The 23,541-nt window shown below is 47.1% G+C and overlaps 1 protein-coding gene across 2 annotated transcripts in view; it reads right to left on the reverse strand.

Moving 5' to 3' along the window:
• The window catches only part of Lamc2 (laminin subunit gamma 2), a 59,496-nt gene that overhangs the window by 5,351 nt on the left and 30,604 nt on the right, over positions 1 to 23,541 (reverse strand). For both annotated transcript variants that reach the window (NM_001100640.2, XM_008769603.4), the window contains 15 exon segments: positions 1,471 to 1,670; positions 2,635 to 2,749; positions 3,239 to 3,388; positions 4,386 to 4,530; positions 6,192 to 6,341; positions 7,514 to 7,593; positions 9,322 to 9,527; positions 9,819 to 9,975; positions 12,505 to 12,653; positions 14,356 to 14,601; positions 16,138 to 16,320; positions 16,901 to 17,119; positions 17,983 to 18,095; positions 21,268 to 21,457; positions 22,820 to 22,942. In NM_001100640.2, coding sequence (NP_001094110.1) covers positions 1,471 to 1,670; positions 2,635 to 2,749; positions 3,239 to 3,388; positions 4,386 to 4,530; positions 6,192 to 6,341; positions 7,514 to 7,593; positions 9,322 to 9,527; positions 9,819 to 9,975; positions 12,505 to 12,653; positions 14,356 to 14,601; positions 16,138 to 16,320; positions 16,901 to 17,119; positions 17,983 to 18,095; positions 21,268 to 21,457; positions 22,820 to 22,942 — 2,426 coding nt within the window.

Here is a 23,541-nt window from a genome sequence, read left to right on the forward strand (position 1 = left end):
TGAATTCCTGGAGAGGCACCAGCTTCCTAGAAGTAAGCATGAAGGAGCTCTCTCTCAGCCAAAGAAGCATTGCTTCACTGTAGCTCTAAGCACAGCGTAGCTGGCTACCCCAGTTCTCTGAAGTGCTCCTTCAAGCAAGGAACTAGATAGTTCTTATCTCTGTCCCTAGTACCATGCAGGCACCGTGGAGGACAGACTAAAATGAGGCTGAGCTGAGACATAGGTTATAGAAGGCTCTAGAGCTCAGGGATTTCATACCAAGAATCAAAACGCTGATGATGACAATTGTTACAAGTTAAGTTTACACTCTAAAACACATGTTGAATTCCTAAGGGCTAGGGATGTTTCTCAGGGGAAAATAGTTTACTAGCATGAACAAAGACCTGGCAGAATCTTTGTTCCCTTACACACCTCTCTCAACTCAGAAGATGACCTTACTTAAAAACTGACTGTTGCAGATGTGAAGTTACACTGGCATATACTGGTGGACCCTTAATTCAATGAGATTGATATAAGATGAGACTGAGATATGAATACAGTGGCCAGCCTGGGCTACATAGTGAGATCATGTCTTGAAGAAAATGAAGGAGAGGAGGGAGAGGAAGGTGGGAAGGAGAAGAAGGGGAAGAATGAAGAGGAAGGAGGAGGGAGAGGAAAAGGGAAGGAAGAAGAAGGAAGGAGAAGGAGGAGGGAGAAGGAAGGGGAAGGAGGAAGGAGAAGGAAGAAGGAGAAAGGAGGAGAGAGAAAAAGGAAGGAGGAGGAGGAGAAGAAAGGGGAAAGAGGAGGGAGAAGGAGAGAGAGGGAGGAAGAAGGAAGAGGAAGGAGGAGGGAGAAGGAAAAAGAAGGAGGAGAAAGGGGAAAGAGGAGGGAGAAGGAAGGAGAAGGAGGAGAGAGGAGGAGGAAGAAGGAGGAGAAGAAAAGGTAAGGAGGAAGGAAAAGGAAGAAGAGGAGGTAGAAAGAAGAAGAAGGGGGGAAAAGGAGGAGGGAGAAGGGAAGAGGTGACAGAGGACTCTGGGGATCACACAAGCAGGGAGGGGACTGATAAAGCTGTGAGCCAAGGAAGACCAGGATTGACTGCCCTCCTTAGAGCTGGAAAGAGGAAAGGAATATTTCCCTCTGGAGCAGTCAGGAGGAGTGGAGCCCTGCCAACTAATTTTCCGTTCTAACCTCCTGAATGGTGCAAAAGCCATTTCTATTTTTCCAAGTATCTTCTGATAGCAGCATTAGAGCCATAGTAAACAACCATGGATGCTCCCTACAGTGTTGTTCAAAGGGGCACTGAACATGGTGTAATAGCTGCTAGCCGGTGACTACTCCATCCAACCAAAGGGTGAGCGTGTGGAGTGGGACTACTGTGCACTCTCCAGGACTCTGAGCCACAGGGGCTGAACTGTGCTGAAGCTCTCTCTCCATGGAACAATGCTGTTTTGGACACTCCCTGTGGCAGCCTGTATATCCATTTTTCTTTACCTGCTCTATCTCGCTGGTGATCTCTAGGGCCTCCGTAGCTGCGTTCTTTGCCCGTTGGGTGTCAGCAGTGGCGCTCCCCAGGGCCGTTTCTGCTTGCTGGGTCTTGTCACTGGCATCTGCAACCTTCTGGCTAATATAGGAGAGTCTCTTCATGGCCTCCTCAGCCTCTGCTTTTCTGTCTTCAACCTGCAGATCAAACTCTGGAATGAAGAAAAAAAAAAAAACTTGACACAGAGACAACTGAATGAGAGAGCCTGATGTTCTGAGGAAAAATTCCTGAAAGGGAATAATTACTAGCTAGGGATGGAGATGTGAGATGCTGTGGATGAGATTACCCTTTCTTTCCCAAGAGAAAGAATCTCAAAGGAGCCACTGAGAGAGCTGTCAGCTTGTCCTAGGTCCCCACCACTACAAGGATATCAATACCCAAAGCAGACAAAGAACAGCTAACTCTCCAAAAACCAAAGATCTAAGTCCAAGCCTGAAGCCAAAGAGCAGAATTGGGGTGTGGTCACAGAGTTGGGGCGTGGTCACGGAGAGTTGGGGCGTGGTCACGGAGAGTTGGGGCGTGGTCACGGAGAGTTGGGGCGTGGTCACGGAGAGTTGGGGCGTGGTCACAGAAAGGGGGCGTGGTCGAAGAGAGTTGGGATGTGGTCACAGTGGGTATAGAAAGACTTTCTATGAAGAGACTCCTCAGACTTTAGAGATGTTTCCCTTTTGTTTGGTAGGGGAAAATGTTGAATTTTTAACCAAATGTCATCAAGATACCTCTCAAACCCCCTGGGAGCCACAAGTCATTACTTCAGAACAGCCATATTGGAACCAACCAAGCCACCCAAGGAAAGGAAAATATCAACACAGTCACGACACACTGGAAATAAAGAACCTTAGAGATCTCCTGTTCCCCTTAAGGAGGATCTAGAAAGGTCACGCAGAGAACTTGAGCTAGTCATAGGGCCCTGTGAGGGTCAGAACTCGGGTCTCCTGGCACTTAGGTGAATTACTTCCACCACCCACATCAAGTATTAATGAGATCATTATTACCTTAGAAAGGTAGTGACTAAGCATCTATTAATAACCCACTACACCCACCATTTAAGGAGGTAAAGGGAGACGTACATGGATCGTGAGTGTACCTTTAAAATTGGATCACACAGCACTAACCTCTGAGGTTCTTTAGGATGTTCTCAACTTCATAAAAAGTGGCATTGCCCATACTTAGCGCTTCTTGGGCTCTGCTTTTAGCAAGGTTGGCACGGGAAAGCAGCTGATCCGAAGTCTGTAAATAGAACAAGATTGGAATAAGTGCATTCCTGCTAGCAAAATCACCCTGACACAACTTTTCCGTGACTCCAGAGTGCTGCGCTGTGACTCACCACAGTCTAGGGGTGCTGGAGCAAAGCCCTCTAGTATCTGATCAGGAACAAACGTTCTAATATATGTCTTTTAGAGGAGAGTCTCCAAATATTTCCACCCTCAGGGGCGGGAATAGTTTTGCAAGTCACAATTTTAAACACTAGCTACTTCCTGACCCCAAGATGACAGACCTGGACCAAAATGAGACCTACAAGGCCTGGGTTCTCTTAGGTTCAAATGCTGACTCAGTGGGTGGGGCTAATTCCATCAAAACTCCAATCTTGGTTACTCCCTCTGTTACCAGTGGCGCCATGACCTTCAGAGGGTTTCAGGTAGTGGTTCTGGCCACTTCCACCCATACAGTCAGTGGGTACTCATTGGCTGAGCGAACGGATCGACAAAAGGTACCTACCTGTCTTCTGTCCTTCCCAGTCTGCAAGAGCTGCCGTGTTTCTTTTTCCCAGTTCCCCAGATTGTTTCGCACACTCGTGAATGCATCCATTTGTTTGGTCACCAAGTTGGAGAGGGAATCAGCCTTCTGCCTGATCCTCTTTGCCTCTGCCTGTGGACACAAAGATATGAATGAGTGTGACTGTGTGCTCACACACATCACCGTACCAGCTTCAGGACCTGCTGTCACCATTTGGAAATAAAGAAGCCAAGAAAGCAGATGCTTGCCCTAAAGGCCCAAAGCTGACCACAACCGATACAGGACGCCAAGGAATGACAGGCAGGATGTCTCCTTTGTCTCTGCTCTTTAAAAAAAAAAAAAAAAAAAAACATTGTTAAGAGCAATTGCTTTATCTATTCATGGAACATTTCTCTGTGGAGATCACTGTGAGTGTCTTTGTTAGGTATGCAGGTGAACTTAATCCAACAAGGTTACAATTGCTAAGGAGATTGATGGCAGGAAAAAAAAAAAAGGCAAGCCCTTTGATAGCAAAAGTCTTCTTGTTAGCAGTATAGAGGAACGTATCAGACTCCACTGAAATTCTCTACTGATTTCAATTTGAAATTGAACTGGGGAGGAGACATAACACTTTTCTCTACTAAGGGGTTCGAGGTTAAACATCCAAGTCGTTTTCCCTTTCAGAGTCTAGACGGCAGATGACCGGAAGCACCTGTCACCTCCTACACAAAGCCCAAGTCCATGCTAGGTTTCAAATACGGGCTATCAGCCATGCGCTAAGCTTCTGGTGGACATGGGTGCTGGGGGTGATGTGACAGTGGGGTGGGGTGTAGTAGGCCTCTAGGCCCTGTGAGCTCTAAAGGGATTGTGCACACTAGCCTATCTTGTCCTCCGTCCTCCAGAGACGCTGCCGCCCTGAGCAGAACAGAGCTGATGCAGGCGCTGTGTCTCTAACTGTCTGAAACACGAAGCTAAAGAAACCCTTTCTCCTAATAAGTCAGCCGCCTCAGTCAGCACTGAGTAATGTGACACTGACTGACACAGCCAGCGGGGAGAACAAGCTGGAAGGTTGAGCGACCTTACAGAACCTGTAGAGAAGTTTCCATGGCGGTTTGTCTGTGCGGCGTGCACACGGGATGAGTGGTCTCACCTGAAAAGAGGAATCACGGATTCCCTGAAGCTGAGACGCTGAATCCAGGAGGCGGAGACTATGTTGATAGGACCTATCAGCTTCGATGTCGGCTTGGGTGCCCTCCCTTGACAACTGCTGGGTCAGGGACTTGGTTTTCTCTAATCTGTGGGGAGGAAAAGTAGATGGTCAATGATGATGATGATGGTAGTAATAATACAATAATGGAGGGGGAGCCTTGAGATCTCATGATATAGCTTTGGCAGGTCTGAAGCTTACTGCAATCCTCCTGCCTCTACCTCCAAGAACTAGGATTACAAGTACAAACAATATGTGGCAGAACATACTTTTTGTTTTTATATATATATATGTATATATATATATATATGCAAACATATATACACACACATATATATATATATGTATATACACACACACACATATGTGCAGACAAGTAGATCTCTGTGAGTTAAAGACCAGCCAGAAGCTGTTTACTTAGTGACTCACACTCCCTCTCCCTGCCCCCATCTTCCTCAGTCTGTGTGTGTATGTGTGCATGTGTTTGTGCCCGCACCGTGTAATTAGAGTAAGCAGGATAAACAAGCTAGGTTATATGTTAGAAAAGTGGCTCTCTCTATAATCTAAATACAGCTTGTATAGGTTTGGCTAGAAAATTTCAACTGAAGCTTCCCAACTGCTAAGAACACAAATGCTATTTTTCTGTCTCTGGTCCTGTCAGATGGGTTTATAGAATACCTTCACAAGCTAGAGGGTAACCGTCTCTCCCTGTATAATCGTGTCTCAGCCAGAATGTTGTACTTAGATACCATAATCTTCTTCACAGTCTTAAAAATACTTTCCCCAAAGTAATACTCATTATCTTGCCATTATTATTATTATTATTATTATTATTATTATTTGGCCAATAATTGCTTTAGTTCTCAGCAGCCTGTTCCTGAACTCTGTTGCCTTCTTCCGAGCAACCCAATCTTTCTCATGCACAAGGGGCATTCTGGGAGGGTTCCACCTCCTCTTCACTTCTCTCTTAGGCTTCTTCTCATTGGCTGGATCCTCTCGGGTTGCAGCATGAGAATTATTGTACATCACCTCTGTCATGTCTGGAGTTCCAGAGTTCTTTGTGTACCGAGAGAACTGTTTCTTATAAGCATCCTGACCTCCCCCCATTAGGCAACACACATTGTAACACTCTGACCCACGCTGTGCCTCCGATGTACTTCTGCACTGAATTTGTGTAACCAGGGAATCCTTAGGCACTATGAGGATAGACAGGCCTCCATCCCCGGCTCCCTCCATGACCCTCAAAGTTTTATGGCCAGTTATAGTTCAAACAAGGTCTGCATCCAAATAGCATATGAAGGCACCACCAGGTTGGCCATCAGGGCTTTCCACATTGTGTTCCTCTCCAGACACCTCCACTTGGCCTTTCTAGATCTTCTCCACCCGTGACAATCCTATCAAGAAGCCTGGGGACCAGCAGCAGGCCAGTACACTAGGCTGCAACCTGACTTGGCAGGCCAACTTCTACCCTGTGATTTGGTAGCTCATAGGTCTGTGATGTACATGAACCATCATCCTGTATTTGGCTATGTAGTCAGTTTTACCTTCTCACCTCCTTCTAAATCTCGCTCGGTGTCTCTTAAAGAAGGTCTTGTTCTTGGTAGCTTTCATCCTGACCCCATCCCAAAGAGCAGAAACCCACAATAATGGCTCCACACAGACCTCCTTCTTATTAATAATGTGGTCTACATTATACACTGGGAGGAGTCAGCTTTTATGGCTACCCCGATGAGGACAGGTTGAACATACTTTCCCATAAGACCTTGTACCACGGAGCTGTCCAGGACACCGCTTCCACCTCCTCCACTCAGAGCCTTGCGGGCCAATGAAAGTGCTTGTTTGGAATAGTCCTCGGTTTCCCTCGTTAGCTGCTTCATTGTGTTAGCTGACTCAACATGGCTGAAGACATTAGAGATAAAGAATTAGGGCTTTCATAGGAAAAAAAAATCAGCACGGGCAACATAAATCTTTCTTGCAGAAAAGAATAAAGGAAGCAGTTTGACTCGTAAAAGTCAAACAGAACTGACTCGAACGCATGGGGTTGGAGGAACTGTCAAGAAACAGATGCTCTGGGGAATATGCCTCATGCTGCTGCCCTTCTGTGATCACTTCCGATTAAGCCATTCTCAGAGGAGGTATGGGGCAGGTAGATGGTGGTTGGTTCAGAGTGACAGACCCTTGTGCCTACACACTGTTTTCTGCAAGCAGAACCCCTAAGGTTCACACATCCAGAGTCCTTACTCTGGTATAAAGCTTTAGAGTGAGCCTGCAGCTAAGGAGGCAGAATTAAAAACCTCCGATAACCTTCTGATCTCCCGGTTCTAGGAAGCAGCATTAAAACAACAAAAACCAGGGCCCCGGGAGGCAGGTCATGCTACAAAATCAGAAGCCAGCCCCTCTGCAGACAGAATTCCACCCGAGATTAGCAAAGTCTGTCCCCCACCCCCCAGCCTAGCAAAGCATTTGAACGTGGCAGGATTTATAGAGAGAAGCCAGCAGCAAGTGAGCTGCCTGTCATCTGTGGGGTCCTGCAGAGCCGGTTTCCATGGGGGGAGGTCCTCTTGCTCTCCACAAGCAAGCAAACAACTCGTTGCTACTTGTCCTCAGGCCTGGTGTGGGAGTCGAGGAGTCCCTGAAAGCTGCAGACGCCTGTTTCCAGAGGCGGATTCACTTCACGAGGCCCGAAGACTCACAGCTAACATGGACTTTTAAAGCCATCTGGGAGCATAGAGAAAGCTGGGAAAGAAATACTTCTACAAGCTCCTGCCAAACAGCCCTGGGGACTGTCTGTCTGTCCCCTCTCATACCCTGAAAGCTAAGTGGTTCAAAACGGGCTTCAAGGTGTGTGTGTGTGGGGGGGGGGGGGGGGTTGGGGATTTAGCTCAGTGGTAGAGTGTTTGCCTAGCAAGCGCAAGGCCCTGGGTTCGGTCCTCAGCTCCGGAAAAACAAACAAACAAACAAAACAAACAAACAAACAAACAAACAAACAAGAGAAGCCTGGAAGGGGCAAAAATCCAGTGCTTGAGTTCCCCAGTCTTGCCTGGAGCAGGGTGTCAAATGCTGCTGTTTACCTATCTGCCAATCTTGCGGCCTCCTGAGCCAGACTTTTAAATCCATTTGGCCCCACGTAGTGCTCAGAGGAATGGATGTTCTATGGGAACAAAGGGAACCAGTTAACATTTACATTTGACTCTGGAGCCTAAACACAAGTGTCAGAAGGATTCTCACTAGCCACAGGAGTCCAGACCCCCGCAGAACAAAGGTCCCTAGTCACCATGATCACCTAGAAAGTGTGTGCTGGCAAGAACAAAGGAGATATTCAATTTCAAGAGAAGTCTTTGTAAAATAGATGAATCTAAAAGGATATATGAGTGTGTGTGTACGTGTGTATGCGTGTGTGTGTGTGTATATATATATTTATATATTTATATTTATATATTTATAATACTTTGGAGGCAGAAGCAGGAAGAAGATGGTGATATCGAGGCAAGCCTGGGCTACATATTGAGACCCTGCCTCAAAAAATACAATATATATATATATATATATATATATATATATATATATATATATCAAGATGTATATGTATGTGCTCAAGAGTATGTATGTCTGTGTGTGTGTGAGCATGTGTGCTCGAGAGTACATGTACATGTATGTGTGTGTGCTCAAGGGTGAGTGTGCGTGCATATTTGTCTGTATACACATGTGAGAAGGGCAGAGGTTGATCTTGGATGCCTTTCTTTTTTACTCTCCACCTTATTTTTTGAGATACTTGGAACTCGCCATTTGGCTGGAGGGCTGGCCAGTGAGACCCTGAGGTCCTTCTGTCTCTGCCCCTATTCCCAGCTCTGGGGCTAAGGACGTGTATCACCACAGCTGGCTTTTACTAGGCTCTGGGGATTTGAACTCAGGTCACCATGCTGTCACTGTAAGCGATGTACTCACTGAGCCGTCTTCCCAGACCGATGTAGCAAGTTTTGACAACGGCTGTAGTGGTATCTGGATTATAGGAGGTTTTTATTGATTTTCTACAATAAACTTATCGAATGGAAGAATCAAAACAATTTTAATGTGATTTCTGTACTACACTAGCTGATTACCTTCTGATTTCCCTTTTTAATTTAATTCATTGCTGTTGTTTTTTGAATCAGGGTTTCTCATATCCTAAGCTGGCCTCTGAGTGGAGGCTGACCTTGTTTTCCTGGTCCTCCTGCCTCTACCAAACTTGGCCGGCCCAATTCCTCTATTCCTCTCTATTCATTATTCTTATGATCACCCTCATTGTTTGCTTGGGTTGGTTTGAGCCAGGAACTCACCTTATAGGGGAGACTGACCTTGAGCCTGCTGTGCTCCTGCCTGGGCCCCCTGAGTGCTGGGGTCAGAGGTGTTCTGGCCACCAGGCCCTGCTCCTCTATAGCCTTCAAACTCACGGCTCCCTCTCCTAGTGTTCCTTGAACTACACAAGGCCTGTGTGCTGATTATCTGGGCACATGCTCACTCATTTTCAGTCCCATGTCCCCATCAGACCCCTTCCTTTCTGCCTCTCTGCTTCTTCATTTCTGTCATTTAGCATCAGGGGCTGAGAATACAAATATAAACTAAGCTATTACAGGAAAGAGGAAAGGCAGGATTCTGTCTATTGTGAAAATGTGGCTAGAGAGAAATCAACTAGGGAGGGGTGCATAATGCAGTTCCTTGGGAAACTGCAGGTGGCCAAGGGTACAGGGATAAACAGACTTGTTACAAAGAAGAAAAGCCCAGCTACCTGCCAGGTAGACCAAGAAATCCAGGGACAGAGAGTCAGCCAGCGAGACCTGTGGGGCAGGAGTGCGATCCAACATGGCCTCAATGAATATACATGCTAACCAGGCAAACATACAGTGTTTTGCAGGGAAGCTTCACTTTCTGCCAGGCTCAGGCGCATCTGAGAGATGAGTCTGCTTGTATCCTGAACTCGGTTCTGATACTGACTGCCCAGGGCCCGAATCCTTTCCACAGTCATCTTGAGGTCATCCAGGCGGTTCTTGTAGTTGTTCTCTTGGCTCCTTGCCTTGGCCAGCTGGAGGCTGAGGGCTCTCATAGCACCTGCACACACAGAGGAAAAACAAGGCTGGTACGGAATGACCAAGTTAACCCACAAAACTGAATGACTTAGAGATAAATGAGAAAAACATCAATGACAAACGTTTGTGACAGTTTTTCCACCCTGTCATTCAGGAACCAGGAGAATGTCATAGACAACACTTCCACCCAGGCAAGGGCTGGCTGCAGATACCACAGAGCTGACACAAAGAGTCTTATGACCCAGATCACAGTTCTTTCTAGGGCATGAACCTCATAGTAAGTAGCCCTAGGACAGGCAATTGGCCTCCTCACCTTCTGAAATCTGAGCTTCTCTCAGAATGTCTCGAAGGGCCTGCTCAGCCTGCTGCATCCTGCCTTCCAGCTCCTCGCTGGGGACTGCACCATTACCACCCTGAGCCTTTGAAACCAGGGCCTCCAAGTTCTGGAGCTGCTGGGCAAACTGGTCCATCTGAAAGCACCCAGGAAAGGAATCAGAGGAGAGGGCCAAGACCACAGCTCATCCCAGGGTTGCAACAGGTATAGACGTCAATAGCTACACATGCTTGATTGGTGGTGGTGGAAATCTAGACTCTTGAGCCAGACTGGCTGAGTGAGGCTCTGTTCTTACCACTATGGAAATGAAAATAGAATATATGCTATTTTGCAAGATGTGTGATGGGACACACCTGCAATCCTGACATCTGGGGGACAGAGGCAAGAGGATCACAGGTTCAAAGTCGTCCTCAGATTATATAGTGAGTTTGAGGGCAGCCTGAGCTACATGAGACAGCCTTCCAAAGGCTATTAAGTAGGTGGGGGGAAAAAAGGATCGTGGGCTGGAGAGATGGCTCAATGGTTAAGAGCACTGACTGCTCTTCCAGAGGTCCTGAGTTCAATTCCCAGCAACCACATGGTGGATCACAGCCATCTGTAATGGGATCTGATGCCCTCTTCTGGTGTGTCTGAAGACAGCGACAGTATACTCATATATAATAAATAAATAGTAAATCTTAAAAAAAAAAGATTGTGGGACTAAGGAGGTCCCACAGAACACCCATTGCTCCTGAAGAAGACCCAGGTTCAGTTACCAGACCCACATGGTGGCTCACGACCTTCTGCAACTCTAGTACTAAAGGATCGGCGGACGCCTTCTTTGGATCTCCGTGGGCACCAAGCGGACATGAAGCACGCAAGAATTTAAAAAAATGTTAAAGTCAACTTGAGTGCGTTCTACTTTTGAAGTTCAACTTCCCCTTACTGTATCGTCTGGAAAAGAATTATTAGTAATTAACAACATCAAGTACACTCTTCTCTGGAGTTTAAATTCTAGTTTTATAATTTTGTTTTTTTTGAGACAGGGTCTCACTTTGTAGTCCAGGCTGACCTGGAACTTACTAGTTAGCTCAGAATTGCCTGAAACTCTGGGCAACAGTCTCGGCCTCTTGCATGCTGGGATTACACGCGAGCCACCACGGATCTGCTCTGGAATTTGGTTTATAAGGACATCTCTTGGAGCGGGAGGGGACCCAGCTGGGAAGCAGCGCATTGAAGCACTGTCCTAATTTGTTCTCTGTTGCTGTGACAGCACAACCAAAAGCAACTTGGAGAGAAAAGTGTTTATTTCAACTTCCAGCTTCCAGCCCATAATAGTAAAACAGGGCTATCAGAGCAGGAACTCCGGACTGCAGCTGGAGCAGATATCATGGAAGAACACGGCTTTTTGCTCTCCACGCCAGGCTGCTGTCTTACACAGCCTAGGACTGCCTGCTCAAGGGTTTTACCCACAGCGGCCTGGGTAATCATCTTAACTAATGATTATTAGTTAAGAAACTGTCCCACAGCCTTGCCTACAGTTCAGTCTGGTGGAGGCATTTTCTCAGGTGAGGGTCCTACCTTGTGTCAAGTTGGAAAACAAAGCAAAACAAAACAAAACACCAAAACTAACCAGGACAAATGAGAGAGGACTGGACTCAAGACTCTGGGGGACATGAGTGGCACTCCTGGTTCCATGTGTCCAGGCCACTTAGAAAAATCACCAGCACTTTCAGACACTGACCCTTGAAAACTGAATCCAGAGTGCTTTTCTCCCCCAGATCCACTAAGTTGTCAAGTCCAATGACTGGATCTGCCAGAAGATACTTAAAATGGTATAGATGAGAATGTAAATTCACCATAAAATTACTATACACAGCATTCTATACTTTATACAGTATGTTTAAAGTCTTTTAGTGTATTTATTGTGTGTGTGCTCTGGAGCCCATGCACATGCATGTACACGTGTGTGTGCATACACTTGGCCGGGGATACTTGTGGATGTCAGAGGACAACATCAGGGAGCTGGTTCACTCATTCAGCCTTTACATGGGGTCTGGGATTTGAACTCAGGGTTGTCAGGATTGCTTCTATTCTCTGAGCTATCGCATCTCTCTCTCTCTCTCTCTCTCTCTCTCTCTCTCTCTCTCTCTCTCTCTCCATAAAATATATATATATAATAAATATATATTTAAGTGTGTGTTTGTGTTTGTATTTCTGTGTGTGTATGTATCTCTGTGTGTGTATGTGTATCTGTGTGTGTATGTATCTCTGTGTGTGTATGTATCTCTGTGTGTGTATGTATCTCTCTGTGTGTATGTATCTGTGTGTGTGTATGTATCTCTGTATGTGTGTGTGTGTGTATGTATCTCTGTGTGTGTATGTGTATCTGTGTGTGTATCTCTGTGTGTGTATGTGTATCTGTGTGTGTATGTATCTCTGTATGTGTGTGTATGTATCTCTGTGTGTGTATGTGTATCTGTGTGTGTATGTATCTCTGTGTGTGTGTGTGTGTGTGTGTGTGTGTGTGTATCTCTGTGTGTGTGTGTGTGTATGTATCTCAATGTATCTCAATACCCATCCACACTATATCTAGGGGATCCAGACCTGTGACAGAACCAGGACACACAGCCACTCAGAGTCTGACTACCTAGGGCTGGGGCCTGGGAAGGAGAAGTTGGCCTACCTGAGTCTTCACTTGATTGTAGCAAGCAGGGCAACTGGTTAGGGCGGCGGCGTGCGCACAGTTGAGGCCTCCAAAGCCTGGCTTGCAAACACAGCTGCCATCACTTCGACACTCTCCAGGCTCCGAGCCCACAGGGTTGCAGTTGCAAGCTAGAGATAAGATGCAGATAAATGGCACATTCCCACCCAATGTCCCAGAATGGGAGGGACAGCAAGGGAAAAAAGAACACGGAGACTGGCAGATGCATCCCTCGGCTGTGGCCTCAAGCACATTCCTATAGAAGCAAGCCCAGGGAACCACACAATCGAGGTCCATGTGTGTGCGCTCGAATGAAGAGGTGCCAGGGAGCTTATCTATCACCTTCCTCCTCTCGTTGTGCCAAAAGCCTACTGGGTACTTTGCTGGCATCCTAATTTTGCTTAGAAAGTGCTTTTTTTTTTTTTTTAATGGCCTATTTTAAGCCAGCTGTAAACAGTGTCTTCGGTTTTAGAGATGAGGAATGTGAGCTCAGAGGATTTATTCAGATCCTAGAACAAATAAAAGGAAGCAGCCATGAGCGCCCAGAAGAGCCAGTGTTCCTCTCTTGCCACTGCAGGGAAGGTGAGGGGAGGCAGTGGCCCTACTGAGTGCCATGTTATACTTGGGAGAGCAGGATGTACCAGTGGGAGGGATGCTACTCTAAAGCCCACAGGCTGCTCTCCGAGCTAAGTGTTCTGTACTTGCAGAGTTCCCAGGCCTCTTCCTTTTTAGTGTATGAACTCCCCAGGAGCTAGGACAGATTCCTCATTGCTACGTTAGTACTGAGGTGCAAACTGCAGGCAAATGCCCAATAGCAGGGCAAAGGATATTGTCTAATTTAAATGAAATCTAAAACAATGAAAGTTTTCATTTATGCACTATGTGTCTGTTTACTTAAAAAAAAAAAAAGAGGTTTTACTCAGTAGCTCAGGCTAGCCTCTAACTCAGTATTAACTTGCCTGAGCCTCGTGAGTGCTGGGATTATAGGCATGAACCATCTCACCTGGTCACAGGGGTCTTCAAGCATCTCCAGGTAGATATTCTGGTGTCAGAACCTGATTAACAGGCACATGTCTAAGTGCCAGCCAGGCACCAGAGTCATCTGGAGCCTTTGTGTGTCTATGTTTAGGGGCCGACTGTGGCTCTGCACTCTGAGGTTTGAGGGCAGCGCTGTGCTGGGGGACTGAGGGACGCACCTGCACACTTGTGCTTTGATCTGAAGCAGCCCTTAGCAGCCCCCTACGAAAGCTGCTTTGAAGCTGAGTCCCCTCGGAAGAACTTTCTGTGGTTACCTTCCGTACATAATCACACCGACTTCCTGAGAGGGTCTCTTAAACTGCTTTACAACTGGGACCCCTCCCCTCTTGGGTTTGTTCCAGCTCAGGGCGAGTCATTTATTGGTCTCTGGTGACAGGTCTGGCAGCTTCTTTTCTGCCTACCTGCCTTGGGGTTGGGCATAGGAAGTGGCCCTACTTTATCTACTCTTTCTCTCAGGAATGTAAACCTGACCTTTTCGTACTTTCCCACCCAGGTTTAACCATTTGAGAGTCTTTAATGCTGCTTTTGGAATGTGTGCAGGGGAGACTGGTTTTGGCAGGAATGAATGGTGCAGATCATTCAGGAGCTGTGGTCATGAAACTAGTTGCTTCATGATATTAGCTGTCTTTGCCTTTGTGCCATATGTACACTCAAGCAAGTTCATATTTCTTTACACATGTGCATGTGTGCACACCTGCACACACACACACACACACACACAGAGAGAGAGAGAGAGAGAGAGAGAGAGAGAGAGAGAGATAGGGGTGCATAATTTGTCCAGAGGCATTGTCCTACCTCGACACTTGTCTGCTGGGTTGGGAGCCAATGGGTCTCCGAAGTAACCTGCTTTGCACTGGTCACAGTAGATTCCCGCTGTGTTGTAGATGCATTTCAAACATCTGCCTGTCAACTGGTCACAGTTCCCAGAAGCACTGGGGTCCACATTGTTGTTGCATTGGCACCGCTGACAAGGCCTCACTGGGCCACGTTCCCCAAAGGGGTCCCCAAAGAAGCCATCTGCACAGAGCTCACAGCGGGCACCTTGGAAGGAAAAAAGGAACACGTGGTCAACCCAGACAAGATTTTCCCCAGGGGCAGCAGGACCAGAAAGAGGCCTAAGGCACTTGGTAGAAGAAACAGACAGGTACACTGTATTAGTTTGAATGAAAATAGCCCCATAGGCTTGTAGGGAGTGGCGCTGTTAGGAGATGTGTTCTTGTTGGGGTAGGTGTGGCTTTGTTGGAGGAATTGTGTCTCTTGGGGGCGGGCTTTGAGGTTTCAGATGCTCAAACCAAACTCAATGTGTCACTGTCTCTTCTTGCCGCCTACAGATCCAGATGAACTCTCAGCTGCCTCTCCAGTACCACGTCTGCCTGGATGCTGCCATGCTTCCCACCTTCAGGATAATGGACTAAACCTCTCAAACTGTAAGCCAAGTCCCAATGAAATGTTTTCCTTGATAAGAGTTGCCTTGGTCATGGTGCCTCTTCACAGCAATAAAACCCTGAGACTTGCATTAATCCTAGGCTCCCGGGACAGTACCCTCGGGAACAGATGAGTGGCAGGGGTGGAGGCTGCCACTTTATGGCATGGTCACCACAGATTGGAATAGTGCAGCACCACAAAGAGACTTAATTAGGGTGTGGATAAAAGCCAGCAGGGACGCAGAGGCAGTGAGAGTTCAGTGACACCATGATGGCTGCAGAATGCTTAGTTTTTCAGATTGAAGAGGTAAGCGACACAGAGGTAACCGTTTCCCTTCTTATCCTAGTTCGTTTGAAAATAACATAAACTCAGTCTAGGAATGTAACTCAGAGGGTAGATTACTTAGGGCTGGGACTGTAACTCAGAGGGTAGATTACTTAGGGCTAGGACTGTAACTCAGGGTAGATTACTTAGGGCTGGCACTGTAACTTAGAGGGTAGATTACTGGCCCAGCATGCACAAAACTCCAGGTTCGATCCCTCAGGATTGCATAAAAGCAGATATGGTGGCAAACACCTATACACCCAGCAATTGGGAGGTGTTTAGGCAACAGACCAAGAGTTCAAGGTCAGGGTTGGAGAGATGGCTCTGTGGTTAACAGCACTTTCAGCTCCCAAAGAGAACCTAAGTTCAGTTCCCAGCATCCAAATGAAATTGTTCACAACTACTTATGACTACTTCAGGGCATCCAACGGTCCAGTGGGCACCTGCACCCGTGTACACATAACACACCATACACATAATTAAAAATAAATAAATAAGTTTTTTTCAAAAGGAGTTTAAGTTCATCCTCAAATACTGAGTTCAAGGCCAGTTTGGGCTACAGAAGATCCTGGAGGGGCAGGGGGACTTAGAGCATGTATTTGGTCTGAAACTTTCATTCCCTAAATGAAGTCACAAAACTGTCAGCAAGCGAGCGCCATGTGGTTCCCTCCAGTCACAGCTCAGATGCCACATTTCCCTATCTTTAGAATGTGCACATGTAGATTAACCTGCACTATAACTTCCAAGAAATTCCTCAGAACGGGAGCTCTTCACGCATGTCCACAGCGTCGGGACAGGGAGCTAAGTGAAGAACGGTGTCGGCCTCACCTGTGACCCCAGGGGGGCAGTTGTTGCACACCACCTCCTCTGTCTCAGGCATCACGGAACAGCTGAAGCCATTGTGGCAGGGACACGGCTTGCAGCTGCGGGGGTCGTGCGGGTCGTTATAGAAACCAATGGGGCAGTCGGCACACTCAATGTCAGGATTCTCGTCCCCTGAGTAGCAATCCCCTGGAGTGTAGAAGAAGGAAATGGCAGAGTCAGTGTGGACAGAATGTGGGGATCAGTCTTTGGAGGCCCCAGCCTCTCCAGAGCCTCCCACAGCATCTGAACACTGGCATTCATTCTCACCCTTGATCCAAATAGAAACATGGCCACCACCTTGGATAACCCGTCACATTCAGTTCACACGCACACACCCTCACTGTCCGTAGCATAGCACTGTTCCCCTGCCCTTCACGGTCACACCACTTGCCACCACCCTCACTTAGAGCCTGACTTGCCTTTGATCTCCCCACACAATTCCTGCAACTCAATACCAGTCCCCCCACCTTGTACGGAGCATGACGGTCATTTCCTGTAACCTGGCACCTTTCGCTCACAAGCCTATGGCATTTCCATAATGGAAGAGGTCACATGTACTGTCACCACATCCGTCTCCCTTGACCTCGGTCCCATACTCCCCATTCTTTCTCCATCTCCTAAGTGATCTCAGGTATGACACTTCTTCCTCCACCCTTGCTTCTTCTACAGGAGACCCACTCCCCTGCCTCTACCCAGAGACACCTGGTCCAGGTGTCATTTCACTCACCTGTGTCTGGGTCACAGGCCCCTCCCCCTTGGCAGTTACAGGGAACACAGGTGCCAAAAGGCCCCAGTCTTGCTGAATCTCTTTTGTAACCAGAAGCACATTCCTGGCAGAATTGTCCCTTGTACCCAGCAGGGCATACACAACGTTCAACCCAGGGTGCTGGGGCTCCAGAGACAGGGCGGGCTGAAATCAGGGTCACATTGTCAATGTACCCTGTACCTGCAATAGAAAGGAGACATTAGAATGGTGACTTCCTCAGGTCTGTGGACCCAGCACATGGGGAGAGAGAGGCAGGAGAGATTTTGCCAACTCATGGCCAGCCTGGTTTACCATTACCAGTTCAAGAGCACCCAGGGTTTTATTTTCTTTGCCTAGGTGGTGATCAGATATCATGGTACATGGGCCACTATAGCAGTTGGGTTCTGTACTCTGGAATCAGGAAAATTAGGGTCTAGATTGTGGCTGAACCCATGTTAGCTGTGCGAATTTGGCAAATTCCTTGATCTCTCCAGACTTCACGTTCTCAGTTTACAAGAGAGGTGATAGTATTGTCTAGCCTCCTGGTTTGTTGTGAAAATTACACGAGATGCTACCTGGCATAACGTACCTGGGAAATAGTTACAATTCGGCAAACTACTGGTTGCCATTCTCCCTACTCCCTGCTGCATGTGAGGCACTGGGGTTATGGACGTAGCAAGCCAGCCACACTTCTTTAGTCAGTGTTTAGAAGTGTGAAGCACCCCCTTTAAATCATTGTAGGTAGGATTAGAGGGCCCGACCTAGAAAGGTCACAAAAGGGAATAACAGAGGATATGTCCATTAGCTGTAGATTGTCCCCTCCACATAACCGAACTGAAGAAGGGGTTATTAACAGAGAAGTATCATTTGATTTTCATGAGAGCTGGCCTTTCCCTAGAGAAGCATTCCCTTTAGGAAAAAAGAATATAAAACACAGGATTTCTGAGTGAAAACCATCAGGTTAGTTTATCTCTCTAACAAGAGCCTGCTGCTACCCGTACACCTCCGAAGCAGATGAAGCTAAAACCTGGGCTGAGGTCTTTGGCTCTTTCCTGGTCACTTACTGTATTCTCCGTACGTAGCTCGGATGAGGAGGGCTGTGAGGTTCCGCAGTAACCTTCGATACTCGAAATAACTCAGCTGGGGGCTCCAGTGACTGCTTGGATGTTCGTTTAATCTGCATAATTGAACATTTTTTGATGCTTACAAATTCAAGTCATGACACATTGCTACCCGATACAAATTATATCCGAGAAGGGGAGAAGAGTTGAGCTTTGGCCTCCCTGCTTTGAGTTTTCTAGGAGACAGAAGCTTGGAGTTTCTCCACGGGAAGGGAGAACCCCACAGGAAGCAGTGGAGGGCGTGTCCGTGTATGTATTTCCAGGGATCACTGCAAAAGCTGGTCCCAAGCCCTCAGACACACGGTGTCTTAGCCATTGCTTAAGCCAATACTAGACACATTTCACTTCCCCAGGTTCTGGCCCCGGGAAGTTACTGTTCATCCTAAGCTCTGTTCTTGAGGGATTTACTTGTGACCTGGGCACGTTTCACTGATTCCTTTCATCTGTCCATATCCTTGCCCTCCTCGGAATCCTCTTGTAATTGCAAGAGATCAAACCCAGGTCTCACACACAACAAGTAAGTGCCCATCACGAGCTGCAGCCGCCATCAGAACGGACGCCTTGGTGTCTGTACCAGTCGCCTCTGTGCTCAGGTTTCTTTTCCTAGAATATTGACTAGAAGGACATTTCCATTTCATTTGCTGGCTGGTTGATTAAATAATGTGCAGCTGTGGGATAATAATGCAAGTCAGTGGTAGAGCCCTTGCCTAACATATATGCAGTCTTGCATTTAATCCCAGCACGGCAGTGGATGAATAAATTAGTGAAAGAAATAACAAAAAAAATCAAAGTTGACTGTGTCCTTGGCCTGGGCAAGAAATTATGGGACTGGAGAACAAGGAAACTAAGCAGAGATGATTACGATTCAGCCATTGGAGTCGGAATGATTTAACACAGTGTGGGCTGTTAGCAATTCACAAACAGAATGTGGGAACACGTGACGTCTGTAACTTTGCCTGGGGTTCAGAGAAAGCTCAGACAAAGAAAGCGTGTAAGCTGAACCCCAAAGAATAAGCTCACTAAGCCAAGGATGTGGGAATCCAGTCGGGAAGGGTGTGCTTGTCTCCAGAATAAGCAGCACTCAGTTAACTAAGCACGTAGCTCGCGTGGGCGCTCTGAGTCTGCCTCTCTCGGTTCTTATTGGCCCCCACACTCCCTCGCTGATCCACCATGAATGTCCTCTACAGGCTAAGAGTATGTCACTGCAAGCAGCACAGAGAGCTTGTCTCAGATGAGGTGGAAGGCGAGGGCTGACACCTGAGGTTGTCCTTTTCAAAGTTCACTTCATATGCACACTCACACACACATAAGTGTCCATATATATGTCATATACCTACACACACACCCACACAAATGTGTACCCACATCACATACCTTCACAAACACACTCTTACACACAAATGTACATACACATCATATACAGACTCACATACATACACAAAGGGTTGTTTTTGTTTTTTAATTATGCTGGGCATTTAGAAGGCAGAAGCGGGCAGATCTCTGAGTACCAGGACATCCCCGTGCAGGTGACACCACATTTGGGATGGAGAGATGGCTCAGTATATACTGCTCTTGGCATAGCCAGAGTTCAGTTCCCACCACACACATCAGGTAGTTCGCAATTGCCCTATGTGAGAATCTATTTCAGGAAGGGTGTGCTTGTCGTCAGACTCCAGGGGTTCCAACATCGTCTTTTAGACCCACATGTGCACACCCCCCAGCACACACATGCACACATATAAATTTACAATTTTTTAAATTATTACTGTGAGCATATGTGCACGACAGGGCGTCTCGTGTCGCAGTATACATATAGAGGTCAGAGGACAACATCATGGTCTCTTTTCGCCTTCTTGTAGGTTCCAGAGATCAAACTCAAGTTACCAGATCTGAGCAGCAAGGGCTTTTATCAGCCGAGCCATCTCACCAACCCATGATCCCTTCTTTTTTCCTTGAGACAAAGTCTTACTGTGTAGCCCTGGCTGTCCTGGAATTCCTTATGTAGACTAAGCTGGCCTTAAAGTCAGAGACCTGCCCCCAAATGCTGGGATTGAAGGTGTGAGCCACTCTGCCCGGTGACACTTCTTGATGCATAGCCTCTCAGTGGCTTTCCATCATCTTGCCAGCATAAACAAGATGTAAGCACATAAAATACAGCCTGATAAGTCCTCTCTAGACTTATCCATCGAATTTACCATCTCCTTTACCCATGCTACAAAGATCTCATCTGTGGGGCTCGGAAGATGGCTCAGGACTTAAGAGCACTGTGGTTCCCGGCACCCACATGGTAGCTCACAGTCATCTATCATCAGTTTCAGGATCCAACAGCTTCTCTGGACTCCTCTGTGTGTGTGTGTGTGTGTGTGTGTGTGTGTGTGTGTGTGTGTGTGTGTGTGTGTTTATTTATCTTTATATAATTTGCCCCATGTAATGACTCTACACATCCTTCCTCTAGTTTTTCTTTCCGGAATAGCCTCATGTACCTTTCCATTCTCAGCCCACACACTTGATGCCTTCATGACGCTTTCCTTGACAGCTCCAGGCAGAATTAAGTTCATTTCAAAACGACTGTAGACCGGCACTGAGGCAGCTACGGGATTGGATCGTGAGTCCTTGTAGGTGTATTACATCTCTTGCCAAGTCACAAGCTCTTGGAGGACCAAGGTCCTATCCCATCTTTCTTAACCTCTAACAAAGTACAGAGCTCCGAGGGGGCAAGCTTCCCTCCCCTGCCTCTCTGAACTCGTCATTCCAAAGCCACTTTCTCTTGGATGTACCTGGGCTCTGCAATGTCACTTACAGCAGTTCCTCTGACCTCAATGACCCCCCACATTGTCTTCACCCCACTTCTTGTTCCACTGGAATTCAACTATCCGTGATTCCAAGTACATTTCCTCTGCCCGCTGACCTCATCCTCTTCCTTTCCATCAAGACCGCCTTCCACACTGCCTCACCCTCTCGGGACAAGTCTCTCCATCACCCTAGTGCAGCTGTACCTCTATGTGTCTTCAGAATACCTGTGTCCGCCATGTTATCTCAGTCAGCCAATTGGCTGTATATCATCTTCTTCCCATGCCCGTGAACCTGCCAGCTACTGCAGGGAAGGAATAGTGTCCTGTTTCTGCATGTAACACCATATGGCTCAGAAAAGCCTACTGGCTGCATGCGTGCTGGGATGAACCCATGAAGAAAACAACACGGCCCCGGGTTGGTTGATGTGCTTCTTACCTGAACGTGTAAGTCTTTGTGATCCCACAGGGAAGTGTCTTGCCTGGTGGCATCAGAGGAGCTCTGATCTGTAGACCAGCACCTTCCAGGATCACATCATAGGCAGATGGGTGTCGACCTCCTCTGTCCACGCGGTAGTCAAAAGACAGGCTCTGCCCGTAACTCACTTGCTGATTACCGAGAAATTTGGCTGTGAAATGGAGGTTTGAAAAGATCAGTGGTACTACAGGGAAGACAAGCGCGTGAACGAATTAAATTAACATCGTCAGCTTCTGTTGGAGTCCTTTGTGACCCACCCATCCTTCCTTCCCAAACCACCATGACAGAAGGTCGGTCAGTCATGTCATGGGATGTGGGTGTGATATTTTGGCTATGTACATAGCTCCAGAGAAGCCTTAATGTAAGACAATTCTCCCTATTGGATGGCTCATGACATGGCCACTATAGACAGACTGATGGACAAAGATCCAAGGTGAACAGCAAGAGTGTCATTTGTTGTATATAAGTGTTTTTCATTTTAGCGAATGCTTAGCAGACATCATATTTGCGTGCATGTGTTTATGGGTGTGCTTATGTGTTTACAGATGAGCATGAAGTGTGTGCATGCATGGGAACAGGCATGTGGAGGCTAGATATCGAGTTGAATGTCCCGCTCCATCGCTTTCCACCTTCATTTTTGAAGCATGGTCTCTTACTAATCCTGGAACTCACCGATTTGGCAAATGTCTCTGGCTAGCAAGCCCCAGGGATTCTCTTGTCTCTACTGTTGTAGGGCCGAGTTTCAGGCATGTGCCACAGTCACTGGCTTTTCACTAGCTTTCAAATGCAGGTTTCCATGTTTGCACAGCGCATACTTCACGGGTTAAGCCATCTCCCTAGCTCTGCTCATATTTGATGGCAATAATTCTTGACTATTAGCATGCCCACTGACATTTAATAGCTGAGAGGACTAAAGCTCAGAGATGTTAAAAAGAGCCACTTGCTTGGGAAGTACTCATTAGCTAAGGTTATGAACTAGGATTCAAATTCCAGCCAGGCCTTTGCGGCTCAGATCACTAACAATATTTTTCAAGTTTTAGCACATGCTTTGGGGCTGGAGAGGGCTCAGCCTCCTATAGCTACAGCTCCAGGGGACCCACTACCCTCTTCTGGCCTCTGAGGGAACCTGCACACATGTATGCCTTTCCATACGCACACAAACATGCACATTAAATAAACGTTTTAACTTTTCAAAAGACATGACTTTGTCTACTTTTCCATCTGCTTTTCAATAGACCATTAAGTTTGACTTCATGCTCTGTGGGAAATAAAGGAACTGCTCATTTGACTAATAGGGGATAACAGAGGGAATCCCGGTCAGGGTTGACCTCCAGGATGCCTGGATGGTTCAACAGTGTCATGGCATGGTGACTTATCAGACTGAGCCCAAGTTCCCATTGTCTATTGGAGCTCCAGTGACGGTGATGGGTCCCACATCACATTTTCCAACAGTTTTCTCTCCTGACTCTGTAGTCCTATCAGTTGGCTTCTGCAGAAACCACCCCACACTTACCGGGTGCCACGAAATAGACTGGGTCTGATCTTCGGGCAGAACTAAATACATCCTGATGGCGCGGTGACCAGTGGAGTTTTGCAGGCGCCCAATTTCTCTGAACTGCTTTCCAACCATCTTCATCTGCAAGACAACAACACCGTCCTGAGACCACTCCCATTGTCCTTTGAATTAGGCAAGGCAAGGCTCACTGGCCAAAGAGCCCCAGAAGGAGTAGAAAGGGGTTTTCTTAGCACTTTGGTCTTCTTCTACACTAACCGGAATTCCCCAGTCACTCCTACCCACCAGCTCTTGTCTTCAGCAGCTTTACCTCTTTAAAAAATAGCTATTGTAAAAATATTTCTTGGGCATGTGTGTGCACATGCCACAGTGTGTGTACATGTGTATGTGCGCATGCCACAGTTTGTGTGTGTATGTGTGTGTATGTGTTTGTGTGTGTGCATGCCACATTGCCACTGTGTTTGTGTGTGTGTGTGTGTGTGTGTGTGTGTGTGTGTGTGTGTGTGTGATTATTTGAAGGTCAGAAGACAGCTTGCCCCAGTCAGTTCTCTTCCATTACTATGAGGGTCCTAGGAATCGAACTCAGGTCCTCAGGCTTGGTGGCCAGTGCACTTAGCCCCAACCCTCTCTGTGGCCCTTTGCCCTATCTTGTCTGGCTCTGGTCTTTGGACTCCTAGGATTCAGGCTTATGACTCTAGGCTTGTTCTCACCTGCCTGTCATT

This window comes from Rattus norvegicus, chromosome 13, assembly GCF_036323735.1.
Source record: "Rattus norvegicus strain BN/NHsdMcwi chromosome 13, GRCr8, whole genome shotgun sequence".
Lineage (NCBI taxonomy): Eukaryota > Metazoa > Chordata > Mammalia > Rodentia > Muridae > Rattus > Rattus norvegicus.